This window comes from Chiloscyllium punctatum, chromosome 10 (genome assembly GCF_047496795.1).
Source record: "Chiloscyllium punctatum isolate Juve2018m chromosome 10, sChiPun1.3, whole genome shotgun sequence".
Lineage (NCBI taxonomy): Eukaryota > Metazoa > Chordata > Chondrichthyes > Orectolobiformes > Hemiscylliidae > Chiloscyllium > Chiloscyllium punctatum.
In genome coordinates, this window is record NC_092748.1 from 83,511,853 (window position 1) to 83,528,800 (window position 16,948).

At 44.1% G+C, this 16,948-nt stretch overlaps 2 protein-coding genes across 2 annotated transcripts in view; both read right to left on the minus strand.

The window, feature by feature from the left end:
* Nucleotides 1-1,946, minus strand: part of mcm6 (minichromosome maintenance complex component 6) — a 34,295-nt gene extending 32,349 nt beyond the window's left edge. The window contains exon 1 of the mRNA XM_072579694.1: nt 1,747-1,946. Coding sequence (XP_072435795.1) covers nt 1,747-1,844 — 98 coding nt within the window. The 5' untranslated portion in view covers nt 1,845-1,946. The remainder of the gene's footprint in view (nt 1-1,746) is intronic.
* A 14,396-nt stretch (nt 1,947-16,342) lies between these two features.
* Nucleotides 16,343-16,948, minus strand: part of dars1 (aspartyl-tRNA synthetase 1) — an 84,747-nt gene continuing 84,141 nt past the window's right edge. Inside the window, exon 18 of the mRNA XM_072579695.1 lies at nt 16,343-16,923. Within this exon, the coding sequence (XP_072435796.1) occupies nt 16,832-16,923 (92 nt within the window). The 3' untranslated portion in view covers nt 16,343-16,831. The remainder of the gene's footprint in view (nt 16,924-16,948) is intronic.

Consider the following 16,948-nt stretch of genomic DNA (forward strand, 5'->3'; position numbering starts at 1 on the left):
CCTGGACCTCTCCATCTCCATTAGTGACGACCGACTTGACACTGACATTTTTTACAAACCCACTGACTCCCATAGCTACCTGGATTACATCTCTTCCCACCCTATCTCTTGCAAAAATGCCATCCCGTATTCCCAATTTCTCCGCCTCCGCCGTATCTGCTCCCAGGAGGACCAGTTCCACCATAGGACACACCAGATGGCCTCCTTCTTTAGAGACCGCAATTTCCCTTCCCATGTGGTTAAAGATGCCCTCCAACGCATCTCGTCCACATCCCGCACCTCCGCCCTCAGACCCCACCCCTCCAACCGTAACAAGGACAGAACGCCCCTGGTGCTCACCTTCCACCCTACAAACCTTCGCATCAACCAAATCATCCACCGATATTTCCGCCACCTCCAAAAAGACCCCACCACCAGGGATATATTTCCCTCCCCACCCCTTTCCGCCTTCCGCAAAGACCGTTCCCTCCGTGACTACCTGGTCAGGTCCACACACCCCTACGACCCACCCTCCCATTCTGGCACTTTCCCCTGCCACCGCAGGAACTGTAAAACCTGTGCCCACACCTCCTCCCTCACCTCTATCCAAGGCCCTAAAGGAGCCTTCCACATCCATCAAAGTTTCACCTGCACATCCACCAATATCATTTATTGTATCCGTTGCTCCCGATGTGGTCTCCTCTACATTGGGGAGACTGGGCGCCTCCTAGCAGAGCGCTTTAGGCAACATCTCCGAGACACCCGCACCAATCAACCAAACCGCCCCGTGGCCCAACATTTCAACTCCCCCTCCCACTCTGCCGAGGACATGGAGGTCCTGGGCCTCCTTCACCGCCGCTCCCTCACCACCAGACGCCTGGAGGAAGAACGCCTCATCTTCCGCCTCGGAACACTTCAACCCCAGGGCATCAATGTGGACTTCAACAGCTTCCTCATTTCCCCTTCCCCCACCTCATCCTAGTTTCAAACTTCCAGCTCACTTACTGTCTCCTTGACTTGTCCGACCTGCCTATCTTCTTTTCCACCTATCCACTCCACCCTCTTCTCTTTGACCTATCACCTTCATCTCCTCCCCCACTCACCCATTGTACTCTATGCTACTCTCTCCCCACCCTCCTCTAGCTTATCTCTCCATGCTGCAGGCTCACTGCCTTTATTCCTGATGAAGGGCTTTTGCCCGAAACGTTGATTTCGCTGCTCGTTGGATGCTGCCTGAACTGCTGTGCTCTTCCAGCACCACTAATCCACCACCTGAGATGTAAGCGAGTGACAGGGGCTGTTTTGAGTACTCGCGCATGCGCGCTCTTTGCGCCCTCTACAGGTTGTACATGCAACCGAATGAGAGAGATCTAGGAGACTTCTGAAAACTTCAGTAAAGATCAACGAGGCGGGAAAGGTTGATATAGCTGTATCGGATTTTTGTCGGGGGCAAAGAACAAGAAAAAGATACAATGGGCTGTATAACTCAGTGCTGTTGAGGGGGGATAATCAGGTGCAGCTGGAGCGAGCAGTTTTTTGCTCACTGTGCCGCTGCGGACTGTACCGTTGCCGTCTACCGCGGGCCCGGGCTGACTAAAACAAAAATCACGTCGCGGAGTGAGTGCTGCTCGAGGTTCAGACACCAACCCACCCCAAGGCCGGGGCGACATGCCCGGACTGAAGACAGTCTACGGCCACTGACAGACAAAGTTCGGGATTGATCTCCCCACCCCCCGATACTTAGAAGTTACCGCTAACTCCACTTACTCCTCTAAGAAATCCTGGAACAGTTTCTGGCATTTCTCCGCCAGCTCATCCTTCACCTGCTGCCCGGCAGCTCCTAACGCGGTCTCCGCCAGATCCATTTCGGAAGAAAGGAATGGCCCTCACAATCAAACGGGAGAATTAACAACCGTCTCCGCGCGCGGTGAGGTCCTCGCGGCCGCAATTTCGCGCCACTCCAGATCACGTGGCCGGGAAGGGCCAATCAGCCAGCCTCTTCTCCGACCACATGGCCTGCCCGTCTGTGAGGTCGCCTGCCCCTCGGAGGAGGGGCCATGGGTATTCGTTCAATGCTCAGCGTGTCCGTGTTTGGGCTGAGCAAAATAAGCAGTGCATCAGGTATTTCCGCGGTATTTGCCCACTTTCACCGACTCCAGTTGGGTACCTCTTAGTGATTCGCATCATGGTTGATTTTATTTCCAAACGTCTTGTTATACACCGAGCATGGACGTTTGGAGACAAACTCAGTTTAATTCAGGTGCTTGTTGCATTTAAAGAGCTTCCAGAATTAAAAATCACACACTAGGTTATAGTTCAACAGGTTTATTTGGAAGTACAAGCTTTCGGAGCTTGTCACTTGAAAGATGTTCTGGGATTTGCATATTAAATAGTCGAAACCTGCAATCCATTCTAAAAGACTTAACAGTAATCTAGGATTTTTAAAATAAATTGCATCAGTTATATATGTTCTATGATCCTGCTCCACTAGCAGCACTCTGAAAGTTTGTACTTCCAAAGAAATTTGTTGGACCATAACCTGGTGTGTGATTTTTAACTTCCCACCTCAGTCCAACATTAGAGTCATGGAGATGCACAGCATGGAGACAACCCTTCGGTCCAACCCGTCCATGCCAACCAGATATCCCAACTCAATCTAGTCCCACATTTCAGTACCCGGCCCATATCCCTCCAAACCCTTGCTATTCATATATCTATCCAAATGCCTTTTAAATGTTGCAATTGTACCAGCCTCCACCACTTCCTCTGGCAGCTCATTCCACATATGTACCACCCTCTGCAGGAAAAAGTTGCCCCTTAAGTCTCTTTTATATCTTTCCTCTCTCACCCTAAACCTATGTCCTCTAGTTCTGGACTCCCTAACCCCAAGGAAACATATTTGTCTATTTATCCTATCCATGCCCCTCATGATTTTGTAAACCTCTATAAAGTCACCCCTCAGCCTCCAACGCTTCAGATTCCTGAAGAAGGGCTTATGCCCAAAACATCGATTCTCCTGCTCCTTGGATGCTGCCTGACCTGTTGCGCTTTTCCAGCAACACATTTTTCAGCTCTGATCTCCAGCATCTGCAGTCCTCACTTTCTCTTATCCCTAATCAGTTCTTGACTTTCCAAATGCATGTACATCCTGTCCCTCCAACAATTTGCCCACCACTGACGTCAGGCTAACTGGTCTACAGTTCCTGGCTTGTCCTGACCACCCTTCTTAAACAGTGGCACCACGTTAGCCAACCTTCAGTTTTTTTGCACTTCACCTGTGACTATCGATGATATCTCAGCAAGAGGCCCAGCAATCACTTCTCTAGATCTATCCTGTCTATACCTTACATATGCTTCCTTCTTTTTCTTAACCAAACCCTCAATTTCTTTAGTCATCCAGCATTCCCTATACCTACCAGCCTTTCCTTTCACCCTAACAGGAATATACTTTCTCTGGATTCTTGTTATGTCATTCCTGAGGGCTTCCCATTTTCCAGCCATCCCTTGACCTGCGAACAATCAATGCCCCCAATCAGCTTTTGAAAGTTCTTGCCTAATGCTGTCAAAATTGGCCTTTCTCCAATTTAGAACTTCAACTTTTAGATCTGGTTTGTCCTTTTCCATCACTAATCTAATAGAATTATGGTTGCTGGCCCCAAAGTGCTCCCCCACTGACACTTCAGTCACCTGCCCTGCCTTGTTTCCCAAGAGTAGGTCTAGTTTTGCACCTTCTCTAGTAGGTACATCCACATACTGAATCAGAAAGTTTTCTTGTACGCACTTAACAAATTCCTCTCCATCTAAACTCTTAACACTATGGCAGACCCAGTCTATGTTTGGAAAGTTAAAATCCCCTACCATAACCACCCTGTTATTCTTACAGATAGCTGAGATCTCGTTACAAGTTTGTTTCTCAATTTTCCTCTGACTATTAGGGGGCTTATAATACAATCCCAATAAGGTGATCATCCCTTTCTTATTTCTCTGAGTTCATCTGTCTTCCCGTTAGGCCCCTTGCATTGAAATAAATGCAGTTTAATTTATTAGTCCTACCTTGTCCCTGCCTGTCCTGACTGTTTGACTCTCTTCTGTTCTCAACTGTACCAGTCTCAGATTGATCTCTTTCCTCACTATCTTCCTGGATCCCACCCCCACATTATAGCATAAATCCAGTCATTTTTGCTGACTACTTTCATAGTACTTTGTTTAATTTTATAGTTGCTCTTCTGACAAGTGCAACATTAAATGAAACGATGTTAAGCAGATCAGATTTTCATATTACATCAAGTAAATGTATAGTTAGAACAGGTCCTATGAATCTATTAAAAAAATTAAGATTTAAAAATATTCTTAAATTCCCATATTTGCAATTTGAAATGAATGTTTTAAGTTCAGAAATATGCCTTTTCTTCTCTACTACTCTTCACTTACTGCTTCCTTCTTCCTAATCCTTGAGATGAGACAGGTGGCATGAGGGAAGCGATCATGAAGAGTTGACAGTAGGAAGGTCAGTTAACGAAGTGTGAGCCAGAGGATCAGAGATCTGTAGGAGCAAATTATTGCAGATGCTGAAATCTGTACTGAAAACAACAAATGCTGGAGATCACAGTGGGTCAGACAGCATCCATGAAGAGGGAGAGGAAGCAACTGACCATATCAAGTGTACATAATCAAGTGTGGAGGGGGCAACATTTCTTCTATAGTTGGGGAGGGGGGAGGGATGTAAGAGTGCTGGTGAATGAAAGATGTTGATAATTCAGGTTGATGTTTGGAATGTGCGAAAGGCAGAACAAAGTCATGTGCTCATTCCCCACACTGACTACCAGAGATCCTAGATGCAGTCAGAGAGGTCACAAGGTTTCCAAGAGTTCCTAGACGCAGTTGGAGAGGTCACAAGATTTCCAGGGAGTAGCAGAGCTTGTCAGGATGTGTTCGTATACGGTTTAAATTTCTTTTAGTTCTGGTTTTACTTCAGCTCCTGGTCACAGTTGGAGAGGTCATGAAGTCTCCAGGGAGCAGGGGAGCCTGTTGGGATACATGAGTATACATTTAAAATTTTCTTTTAGTTCCAGTTTTATTTCAGTTCCTGAATGCAGTTGGAGAGGTCATGAGGTCACATATTTAGGTGGTTGCTTTACCCGAAACACTACTTGGATAGTCCACTCATCCTCCTCCTCTCACCAAAAACAATTTCAGTGCGTCGGTTGGTAAGGTGGCAAGTGTTTTCTTTTGTGTTTTTTTCTCAGCAGTCTGTTTGGAAATTTAGAATAGCAGGAATGGAGGTTAGGGCAGTTGAATGTTCCTTCTGCAGTATGTGGAAGGTAGGGGTCCACCCAACTCCAGCTCTTTGAGAACCATGTTACGGAACAGGAGCTGGAGCTGGATGAACTTCGGATCATTCAGGAGGCAGAGGGGGTTATTGAGAGAAGTTACATTGAGGTAGTTACTTCATAGCCAAATAAGAAGGTCGGTGGGTTACCGTCAGGGCTAGGAAAGGGAACTGGCAGGCAGTGCAGGGGTCTCCTATGGTGGTTCCCCTCAACAACAAGTATGCTGTTTTGGATACTGTTGGGGGGTACAACTGAGGGGTAAGCAATGGGGCACAGGTCTCTGGCGCAGAGTCTGTCCCTGTGGTTCAGACGGGAAGGAGGAAGAGGACCGAACTTGAATCTTGGGGACTCCGTAGTTAGGGAGACAGATAGGAGGTTTTGTGGGAACAAGAGAGACTCAGAATTGGTGTGTTGCCTCCCAGGTGCCAGGGTTCGTGATGTCTCTGATTGTGTTTTCAGGATCCTTGAAGTGGAGGGGGAGCAGCCCTAAGTCATGGTCCACATAGGCACCAACGACACAGGTAGGAAGAAAGGTGGGGATCTAAGGCGGAAATTCAGGGAGCTAGGGTGGAAGCTTAGAGCTAGAACCATCAGAGTTGTTATTTCTAGTTTGTTGCCCATACCACGTGCTAGTGAAGTGAGGAGAGAGTGGAGAGCAGAGCTGAACACGTGGCTGTAGGGCTGATGCAGGAGGGAGTGTTTTGGATTCTTGGATAATTGGAGCTGTTTATGGGAATGTAGTTCCATTTTACAGAAGGATGAGGGTACTGAGGTCAGGGAGAGGTTTACAAGGACGTGAGAGGGCACCGGCAATCAGGATGTTGGTTTGAAATGTGTGTACTTCAATGAAAGGAGCATCTGGAATAAGGTGGATGAACTTGCAGCATGAGTTGGTTCCTGGGATTTGAATGTTTTGGCCATTTCAGAGACATGGCGAAAGGAGGGACAGAAATGGTTATTGCAGATTCTGGGATTTAGATGTTTTAGCAAGAACAGAGAAGATGGTAAAAGGTAAAAACAATGACTGCAGATGCTGGAGACCAGATTCTGGATTAGAGTGGTGCTGGAAAAGCATAGCAGTTCAGACAGCATCCAAGGAGCAGGAAAATTTTCCTGCTTCTTGGATGCTGTCTGAACTGCTGTGCTTTTCCAGCACCACTCTAATCCAGAAGATGGTAAAAGGGGCAGGGGTGTGGCATTGTTAATCAAGGGTAGTACTACAGCAGCTGAAATAACATTGAGGATTCATCCACTGAGGTAGTTTGGGATGAAGTTAGAAACAGGAAAGGAGAGGTCACCCTGTTGGGAATTTTCTATGAGCCTCTGAATTGTTCCAGAGATGTAGAAGAAAGGGTGGCAAAGATGATTCTCGATAGGAGCGAGAGTAACAGGGTCGTTGTTATGGGGGCTTTAAATTCCCCAATATTGACTGGGAATACAGTAGTTCAAGTACTTTAGGTTGGTCCGTGTTTGTTCAGGATGGTTTTCTGACACAGTATGTACACAGGCCAACAAGGGGCAATGCCATATTGGATTTGGTACTGGGGAATGAACCCTGCCATATTGGATTTGGTGGAAAGTGAGCACTTTGGCGATATTAACCATAATTTGGTTATATTTACAATAGCAATGGGCAGGGATAGGTTCTTGTTGTCTAGAGGAATTAAGGGCTACGGGGAGAACGCTGGCAAGTGGAGCTGAAATGCGCATCAGCCATGATTGAATGGCGGAGTGGACTCGATGGGCCGAATGGCCTTACTTCCACTCCTATGTCTTATGGTCTTATACCACAGGGAAAGAGGTAGAACTGGGGGAAAGGCAATTATGATGTGATTAGGCAAGATTTAGGATGCATAGGATGGGAAGGAAACTGCAGGGGATGGATACTCTTGAAATGAGGTTATTCAAGGAACAGCTACTGCAGGTCCCTGATAAATATATACCTATCAGGCAGGGAGGTAGTTGTCGAGAGTAGGGAGCCATGGTTTACTAAAGAAGTTGAAGCTCTTGTCAAGAGGAACAGGAAGGCTGATGTGAGGATGAGGCGTGAAGGCTCAGTTAAGGGGCTTGAGAGTTATAAGTTAGCCAGAAAAGATCTCAAGAGAGGGCTAAGAAGAGCCAGGAAGGGACATGAGAAATTGTTGGTGAATAGGATCAAGGAAAACCCTAAGGCCTTCTAAAGGTATATCAGGAATAAAAGAATGACTAGAGTAAGATTAGGGCCAATCAAAGGTAGTGGAAGGTTGTGTGTGGAATCTGAGGACATAGGAGAAGCGATTATAATGAATACTTTTCATCAGTATTCATGGGAAAAGGGCAATGTTAGTGAGAATACGGAGATACAGACTACAAGATTAGATGGTTTTGAGGTTGCCAAAGAGGAGATTTTAGCAATTTTGGAAGATCTGAAAATAGATAAGACCCGGGGCTGGATGAGATTTATCCACGGATTCTCTGGGAAGTCAGGGAGGAGATTGCAGAGCCTTTGGCTTCGATCTTTATGTCATCATTGTTGACAGGAATAGTGCCAGAAGACTGGAGGATAGCAAATATTGTTCCCTTGTTTAAGAAGGGGAGTCGGGACAACCCTGGTAATTATAGGCCAGTGAGTCTTACTTCGGTTGTGGGAAAGGTGTTGAAAAAGGTTATAAAAGATAATCATCTGGAAAGGAATAATTTGATTAGGGATAGTCAACACTGTTTTGTGAAGGGTAGGTTGAACCTCACTAACTTTATTGAGTTATTCGAGAAGGTGACAAAACAGGTGGTCACCTTTAATCGAGACATATCAGATAATCAGAAGGTTAGATGGGGTGGACAGTGAGAGCCTTTTTCCTTGGATAATGAAGGCTAACACGAGGGGACATAGCTTTAAGTTGAGTGGTGATAGATTTAGGACAGATTTCAGAGGTAGTTTTTTTATTCAGAGTGGTAGGGACGTGGAATGGCCTGCCTGCAATAATAGTAGACTCGCCAATATTAGGGGCATTGGACAAATGGATAATAATGGAATGGTGTAGGTTAGATGGGCATCAGGTTAACTTCACAGGTTGGCACATCAGGGCCGAAGGATCTGTACTGGACTGTAACGTTCTATGTTTAAGATTAACTACAGAATGGAAATAGGCCCTTTGGCCCAACAAGTCCATACCAACTCTCCGAAGAGTAACCCACCCAGACCCATTCCCCACATATACCCCTGACTAATGCACCTAACACTGGGCAATTTAGCATGGCCAATTCACCTAACCTGCACATCTTTGGATTGTGGGAGGAAACCAGAGCACCCAGAGGAAACCCACACAGAAAAGGGGAGAATGTGCAAACTCCACACAGACAGTTGCCTGAGGCTGGCACTGTGAGGCAGCAGTGCTAACCACTGAGCCACCGTGCCACACTTGTTGCATTTGAGCACAGACTGCTTCAGTATCTGAGGAGTCGCAAATGGCGCTGGACACTGTGCAATCAAAGGCAAACATCCCCACTTTTAACCCTTATGACGGAGGGAAAGTCATTGATGAAGCAGCTGAAAATTGTTGGTCCTAAGACACTATCCTGAGGGACTCCTACAGAGATGTCCTGGAGCTGAGATGACTGACCCTCCACAACCATTTTCCTTTGTGCCAGATATGACTCTAACCAGAAGAGTGTTTGCCCCCGATTCCCATTTACTCCATTTTTGCTTGGGCTCCTTGATGCCATACTCGGTCAAATGTAATTGCATCAGCCTCTACCATCTCCTTTAGCAGTTCATTCCATACACACATAAACCTCTATGAAAATGTTGCCCCTTAGATCCCTTTCAAATCTTTTCCCTCTCACCTTTATTATGGACCAAGCCAGACCCTCTCAAAACATTTCAGGAAAGTAGTCTGGACCCCAATGTTGCTAGTGGAGAGTGGATATTCCTAGAACATAGAACATAGAACATAGAACATAGAACAATACAGCACAGAACAGGCCCTTCGGCCCACGATGTTGTGCCGAACTTCTATCCTAGATTAAGCACCCATCCATGTATCTATCCAAATGCCGCTTAAAGGTCACCAATGAATCTGACTCTACCACTCCCACGGGCAGCGCATTCCATGCCCCCACCACTCTCTGGGTAAAGAACCCACCCCTGACATCTCCCCTTTACCTTCCACCCTTCACCTTAAATTTATGTCCCCTTGTAACACTCTGTTGTACCCGGGGAAAAAGTTTCTGATTGTCTACTCTATCTATTCCACTGATCATCTTATAAACCTCTATCAAGTCACCCCTCATCCTTCGCCATTCCAACGAGAAAAGGCCGAGAACTCTCAACCTATCCTCGTACGACCTACTCTCCATTCCAGGCAACATCCTGGTAAATCTTCTCTGCACCCTCTCCAAAGCTTCCACATCTTTCCTAAAGTGAGGCGACCAGAACTGCACACAGTACTCCAAATGTGGCCTAACCAAAGTCCTGTACAGCTGCAACATCACTTCACGACTCTTGAATTCAATCCCTCTGCTAATGAACGATAATACTCCATAGGCCTTCTTACAAACTCTATCCACCTGAGTGGCAACCTTCAAAGATCTATGTACATAGACCCCAAGATCCCTCTGTTCCTCCACCTGACCAAGAACCCTACCATTAACCCTGTATTCCGCATTCTTATTTGTTCTTCCAAAATGGACAACCTCACACTTGGCAGGGTTGAACTCCATCTGCCACTCCTCAGCCCAGCTCTGCATCATATCTAAGTCCTTCTGCAGCCGACAACAGCCCTCCTCACTGTCCACAACTCCACCTATCTTTGTATCATCTGCAAATTTACTGACCCACCCTTCGACTCCCTCATCTAAGTCATTAATAAAAATTACAAACAGCAGAGGACCCAGAACTGATCCCTGCGGAACTCCACTTGTAACTGGACTCCATGCTGAATATTTACCATCTACCACCACTCTCTGACTTCGACCGGTTAGCCAGTTTTCTATCCAATTGGCCAAATTTCCCTCTATCCCATGCCTCCTGACTTTCCGCATAAGCCTACCATGGGGAACCTTATCAAATGCCTTACTAAAATCCATGTACACTACATCCACTGCTCTACCCTCATCCACATGCTTGGTCACCTCCTCGAAGAATTCAATAAGACTTGTAAGGCAAGACCTACCCTTCACAAATCCGTGCTGGCTGTCCCTAATCAAGCAGTGTCTTTCCAGATACTCGTAAATCCTATCCCTCAGTACCCTTTCCATTACTTTGCCTACCACCGAAGTAAGACTAACTGGCCTGTAATTCCCGGGGTTATCCCTATTCCCTTTTTTGAACAGGGGCACAACATTCGCTACTCTCCAGTCCCCTGGTACCACCCCAGTTGCCAGTGAAGACGAGAAGATCATTGCCAACGGTACTGCAATTTCCTCTCTTGCTTCCCACATAATCCTAGGATATATCCCGTCAGGCCCGGGGGACTTGTCTATCCTCAAGTTGTTCAAAATGTCCAACACATCTTCCTTCCTAACAGGTATCTCTTCTAGCTTATCAGTCCGTTTCACACTCTCCTCTTCAACAATACGGTCCCTCTCGTTCGTAAATACTGAAGAGAAGTACTTGTTCAAGACCTCTCCTATCTCTTCCGACTCAATACACAGTCTCCCACCACTGTCCTTGATCGGACCTACCCTCGTTCTCGTCATTCTCAGGTTTCTCACATACGCATAAAAGGCCTTGGGGTTATCCTTGATCCTATCCGCCAGGGATTTTTCATGCCCTCTCTTAGCTCTCCTAATCCCTTTCTTCAGGTCCCTTCTGGCTATCCTGTATCCCTCCACTGCTCTGTCTGAACCTTGTTTCCTCAACCTTATGTAAGCCTCCTTCTTCCTCTTTACTAGACATTCAACCTCCCTCGTCAACCAAGGCTCCCTCACACGACCATTTCTTTCCTGCCTGATCGGTACATACATATCAAGGACACGTCGTATCTGCTCCTTGAAAAAGTTCCACATTTCCACCACATCCTTCCCTGACAGCCTATGCTCCCAACGTATGCTCCTCAAATCCTGTCTTACAGCATCGTAATTTCCCTTCCCCCAATTGTAAAAACTTCCTTGTTGTGCGCACCTATCTCTCTCCATAACCAAGGTGAAAGTCACAGAATTGTGGTCGCCATCACCAAAATGTTCACCCACTAATAAGCCCACCACTTGTCCCGGTTCATTACCGAGTACCAAATCCAATATGGCCTCCTCTCTGGTTGGACAATCTACATACTGCGTTAGAAAAGCTTCCTGGACACACTGCACAAACACCGTCCCATCCAATCTACTTGATCTAAAGAGCTTCCAATCAATATTTGGGAAGTTGAAGTCGCCCATGACTACGACCCTGTGGCTTCTGCACCTTTCCAAAATCTGTTTCCCAATCTGTTTCTCCACATCTCTGCTGCTATTGGGGGGCCTATAATAAACACCCAACAAGGTGACTGCACCTTTCCTATTTCTGACTTCAGCCCATACTACCTCCAGAGGCAGATCCCCCTCAAACTTCCTTTCTGCAGCCGTTATACCATTTCTAATTAGCAATGCCACCCCCCCTCCTTTTTTACCACCCTCCCTAATCTTACTGAAACATCTGTAACCAGGAACCTCCAACAGCCATTCCTGTCCCTCATCTATCCATGTTTCCGTGATGGCCACAACATCGTAGTCCCAGGTACCGATCCACGCCTTAAGTTCACCCACCTTATTTCTGATACTCCTTGCATTGAAGTATACGCACTTGAGCCCATCTCTGTGTCCGCAAGTAGTCCCTGTCAGTGCTACCTTCTCCACAGCCTCCCTACAGTCTTGGACATCCTGACACACAGCTAGCTTACTTGCTGGACTACAAGTCCGGATCCCATCCCCCTGCCAAATTAGTTTAAACCCCCCCGAAGAGTGCTAGCAAACCTACCCCCCAGGATATTGGTGCCCTTCTGGTTCAGGTGCAACCCGTCCTGTTTATACAGGTCCCACCTTCCCCAGAATGCAGTCCAATTGTCCAAATATCTGAAGCCCTCCCTCCTACACCATCCTTGCAGCCATGTGTTCAACTGCACTCTCTCCCTATTCTTTGCCTCTCTGTCACGTGGCACCGGCAACAGTGATGCAGCTCACCCAATGACTTAGTTTTAAACAAAACAGAATTTATTTGCAAGATTATCGAATGAAATACAAACTAAAGAGAACAGAATATAGAATAACTATTTAAAAATCCTGACTCTATTGCAACTTAATGATGCCATTTCAAATTTTTGCAACATCCCCATAAACACTCCCTTTGCATAAAAAAGATAAAATCAAACACAGTGTCTTCCAGGAGAGAGATGCAGCATGGAACAACTTCTTCCATGTGTTTTCATCAGCAGCTCGAAACAGCCAGACTGCTAAAACCAAAACAAATCAGAGAAAAGCTGAGCTGAGATAACTGGCCACTCCCCTTTCAATGTACAAGTTTTATTTTAACTTGAAAGCCTTTTTCCTGAGGCAGTATTTGTTAGCTCAAATCAAATTGGCCCTAAAACCCATCCAGACCAGATATATCAGAGGTTTTGTACATTTACAACCCTGAGGGAAAAAAATATCAAGGATAGAATAACCTTGTCAACGGAGCAGGGTCGTCACACCTTACACCTATGCTCTCTAGTTTGGACTCACCTATCCTGTGACTATTCACTCTATCCATGCTGCTGATTTTCTAAACCTCTATAAGGTCACCCCTCAGCCTCTGACACTCCAGAGAAAACAGTCGCAGCCTATTCAGCCTCTCCCTATAGCTCAGACCCTCTAACCCTGGCAACATCCTTGTAAATCTTTTCTGAATCCTTTCAGCTTCACACAGCTTTCCTATGGCAGGAAGACCAGAATTAAATGCAGTATTCCAAAAGTGGCCTAACCAATGTCCTGTACACACGCAACATGACCTCCCAACTTCTGTATGAGAAAGTAAGGATTGCAGATACTGGAGATCAGTCGAAGAGTGTGGTGCTGGAAAAGCACAGCTGGTCATACAGCATCCGAGAAGCACGAGAGTCGACATTTCAAGCATAAGCTCTTCATCAATGCACTACAATGTCTACTACACCACCAATTTTGGTATCATCAGCATCATAGTCAGAGTTCAGGATTGTGTCTTTGTGTGATGGAGACAGTTTAGACTGAGATTAACTCTGCATCTCTGCTTGGCTTATGTCTATCCTTCAAGTATATGACTGCAACATCATTGAGAGAGCACCCTATGCTGGCACTATCCTGGGAGTTTTTGATACATTACATTTATAACTATATTTATTATATAGATATATTGGTTTAAATTAAATGATGGAGCAAGCTTGAAGGGCTGAATTGCCTACACTTACTCCTCTTTCAATACTTAAGTAATCACTTATTGTAAAGCATTCTGGTCTAATCACACTCTGTTCAAGAACAACCCTAAAAGGTCCTCTTGTGGTGGAGTGGCACTGGCACTGTCCCTGGTCTGGGAGGCCTGAGTTCAAGTCCCAACTGCTGCAATGGTTTGTAATAACATCTCTGAGCAAGTTGATTAGAAAAATAATAGGTTAAATAAAAACCCTTTCTCTTTGGTTCTTATTTGGTCTCCGTCCACTTTGTTTTCATTAACTTACCCCTGAAAAGTTTTCCACTTTACCAATGGTAAAATCTCCAGGTTTTAGTCATCCTTTGTCACTTACCACATTGGGAATGGAAGTGGGCATAGACTCAACCTCTCCCTCTCCATCTCCCAGCTCATAGCATCCTACAATTGGTCTCCTCTTTGTGTGGGGTTCATTTGTAGAAAGATAGATAGTTGATGTCACAAATTTGAAAGTCTTGGAAACAGGTTCCAACTGCTCAGGTTGCAAGATTAAATTCAAGAGATCAATAAAATTTGTATCATTCTATCTATTCATATAGGAAAATCTAAAGTACATTTATATACAATAAATATGTTGTGGAGGTGACGGTGTTGGACTGGGGTAGACGATGTTAAAAATCATACAACACCAGGTTATATTCCTGAAGAAGGGCTTATGCCTGAAACATCGATTCACCTGCTCCTTTGATGCTGCCTGACCTGCTGCACTTTTCCAGCAACACATTTTTCAACACCAGGCTATAGTCCAACAGGTTTATTTAAAACCACAAGCTTTCAGAGTCCCTGCTCCTTAGGCAGCTAGGGAGAGAGAATGCATTGGACACAGAATTTATGAGTAAAAAATCAAAGAGTAATACTACTTATGCAAATGTATTGAATCAACCTAGATTGCTATTAAGTTTTTAATCAGTTAGAATGGAGGTGGAAGTTTTGATTGATATAACTAGATAAGAATTTGAACACAAAAGAAATTCTTTGACTCTCAAATCAATTGTTTCTGAATGACTACTGAAATTATATACCTCAAATACCAGCAAGTTTACTGTATTTTTCTATCCAATTATTATAGTTTTTTAATTTATCTATCTCAATGTAAATATACTTATTCAGTCAAATGGCCCCATAAAATATTTACAATTGATTGAACTTCGAGTTAATTTCTCCTCAAGTACCATAATCCACTGTTCTGTTGAGGGTGCGAGTGAGAAGACTCTCTACTGGTAAGTTTTATTTAAGGTTAAATTGTATTATTAATGAAGGGATTTATGTTGTAAATCAAGTGTAACACTGACAGGTATACCCCTTACATTAAATTTCTATTAGTGTATGTTTTTATATTGATTATATTGATCTCTTGATCAAGCGGAATATTTGTTTAAATATAGGTGCTGGTTAATACAAAGTTTGATGTATTTAAATTTTGCAGTTGGTTAACATGGTGGTTATTCACTGAAACATATTCACAAGATGGCAGCTGTTCTTAATCAAGAGAATATAAGTTTGTTACACAAAAGAAAAAAAATAAACCTAGTGATATAGATGTCTAGAAGAAATAAAAACTTAAAATAAACATTAAAAGGAAGTCTTAACCAGTTTCTTCATCAGAGCTGGAGTTCCTGGATTTGAAATGCTGCCAGATCTGTTGAGTTTCTTCAGCAATTTGTTTTTGTTTCAGATCTCCAGCATCCACAGTTCTTTGTTTTGTATTAGTAAAAGAAAGTTAACGTTCTCATATTTTTACTGGATCATACAGCTGCATGATGTTTCCATTACTTAGTGTGTGTTTTTACATTGTAAACCTCTTGACTATATGGAATATTTGATCAACGGCATACATCTGGCCTCGTAAGTGCCAGTTAATAAAACATTTGGTGTATTATATTCTAATACCTCTCTAAATATTTGCATGTATTGTTGGATTCGTTACAATTGTTGGGTGGATCTTCAAATGAGTTGATAAGCAGTGCAAATATATTCAGACTATTGGGTCTAAATCTGTTAGGATACAGGGTAGGCCATTCAGGATTCGAATGAGGAGAACTTACTTTCACCCAGAGTGGTAAGTCTTTAGAATTCTCTACCACAGAGCTGTTCAGGCCAGGACATTGAATGTTTTCAAGACCTTATGTACAGTTCTTTGGGCTAAAGGATCAGGATACTGAGTTGGGTGATCATATTGAATGGTGGAGCAGGCTTGAAGGGCCAACTCAAAAATCCATGAAAATACTAACCTGTTCACACATTTCATGTCAAATTGCTTGTTTTACTATTAGCTTTGTCACGCTATTAGTACTCCAGGATTCTACTGTCCTAGCCTTGCATCATACTATTTTAGGATATATCTGGGACCACAATGTCTTGGGTGCAAGATGACCAGCGATGTTGAACTCAAGTGAATATCGAGTGCAGATCCAAAATCTGTGTCAGGATAAGTAAAATGCAGCAAGCTAAAGGTTGAATCCATCCCGTCGAAGTAAATATTCAGTTGAAGTAGATATAATGTTCTATAACGTTCTATAGCAGAGACAATGGTAAGAATAGTAAGGGGGTTGGAGGAGAATCATTGACATTTGTTCGATAATGCTGGAAATGTATCAACTGCAAATTAGTAAAGTAATACACAAGACTAAGAGAAGTTCCCTCATTTTTAAGCAATTAATCCATTTATTAGAATTTGGTGAGTCGAGAATTAATTTAAAATTGGAAACCTTCTACCACAAAGTTATTACTTCACCACCTATACCTTGTAATTTTCTTTGATCTACCATATCAAGTTAAGGCTTTTAATGCAAAACAACTTGCAGCTCTCACAAGCGAACAGTCGCAGAATGTACAATGTACACAGTTCTCTGAATTACAGTAAATTTCCTTTGTTCTTCAAACATTATCTTGAAAATAATTACATTAGAAATGTTCATCTGATGCTGTTTTATTATGTTTACATAATTTCAGTGCTCAAAAGTTTAAGCAGTTTGAAACCTTTAAAAATTCTTATCAAATGTGAATTTAGCAGTCAGTGCAGTGGTAGAGCTGTTGTTTTGGCACTTTTATGTTTATTACTGATCATTTTTTGCAAAAACATACACCAGGTTGTAATGGTAGATAGAGTCTTTCTAGATCTTAGACACATTCATGGAGTTAGCCGCTTGGGGTCACGAGGGAACATGGATGTTTGACGTATATTGTGCAAACCCAGGTACAGCATTGTGACCCGTTCCAGACCTAAATGGTGACAGAATGAGAAAAG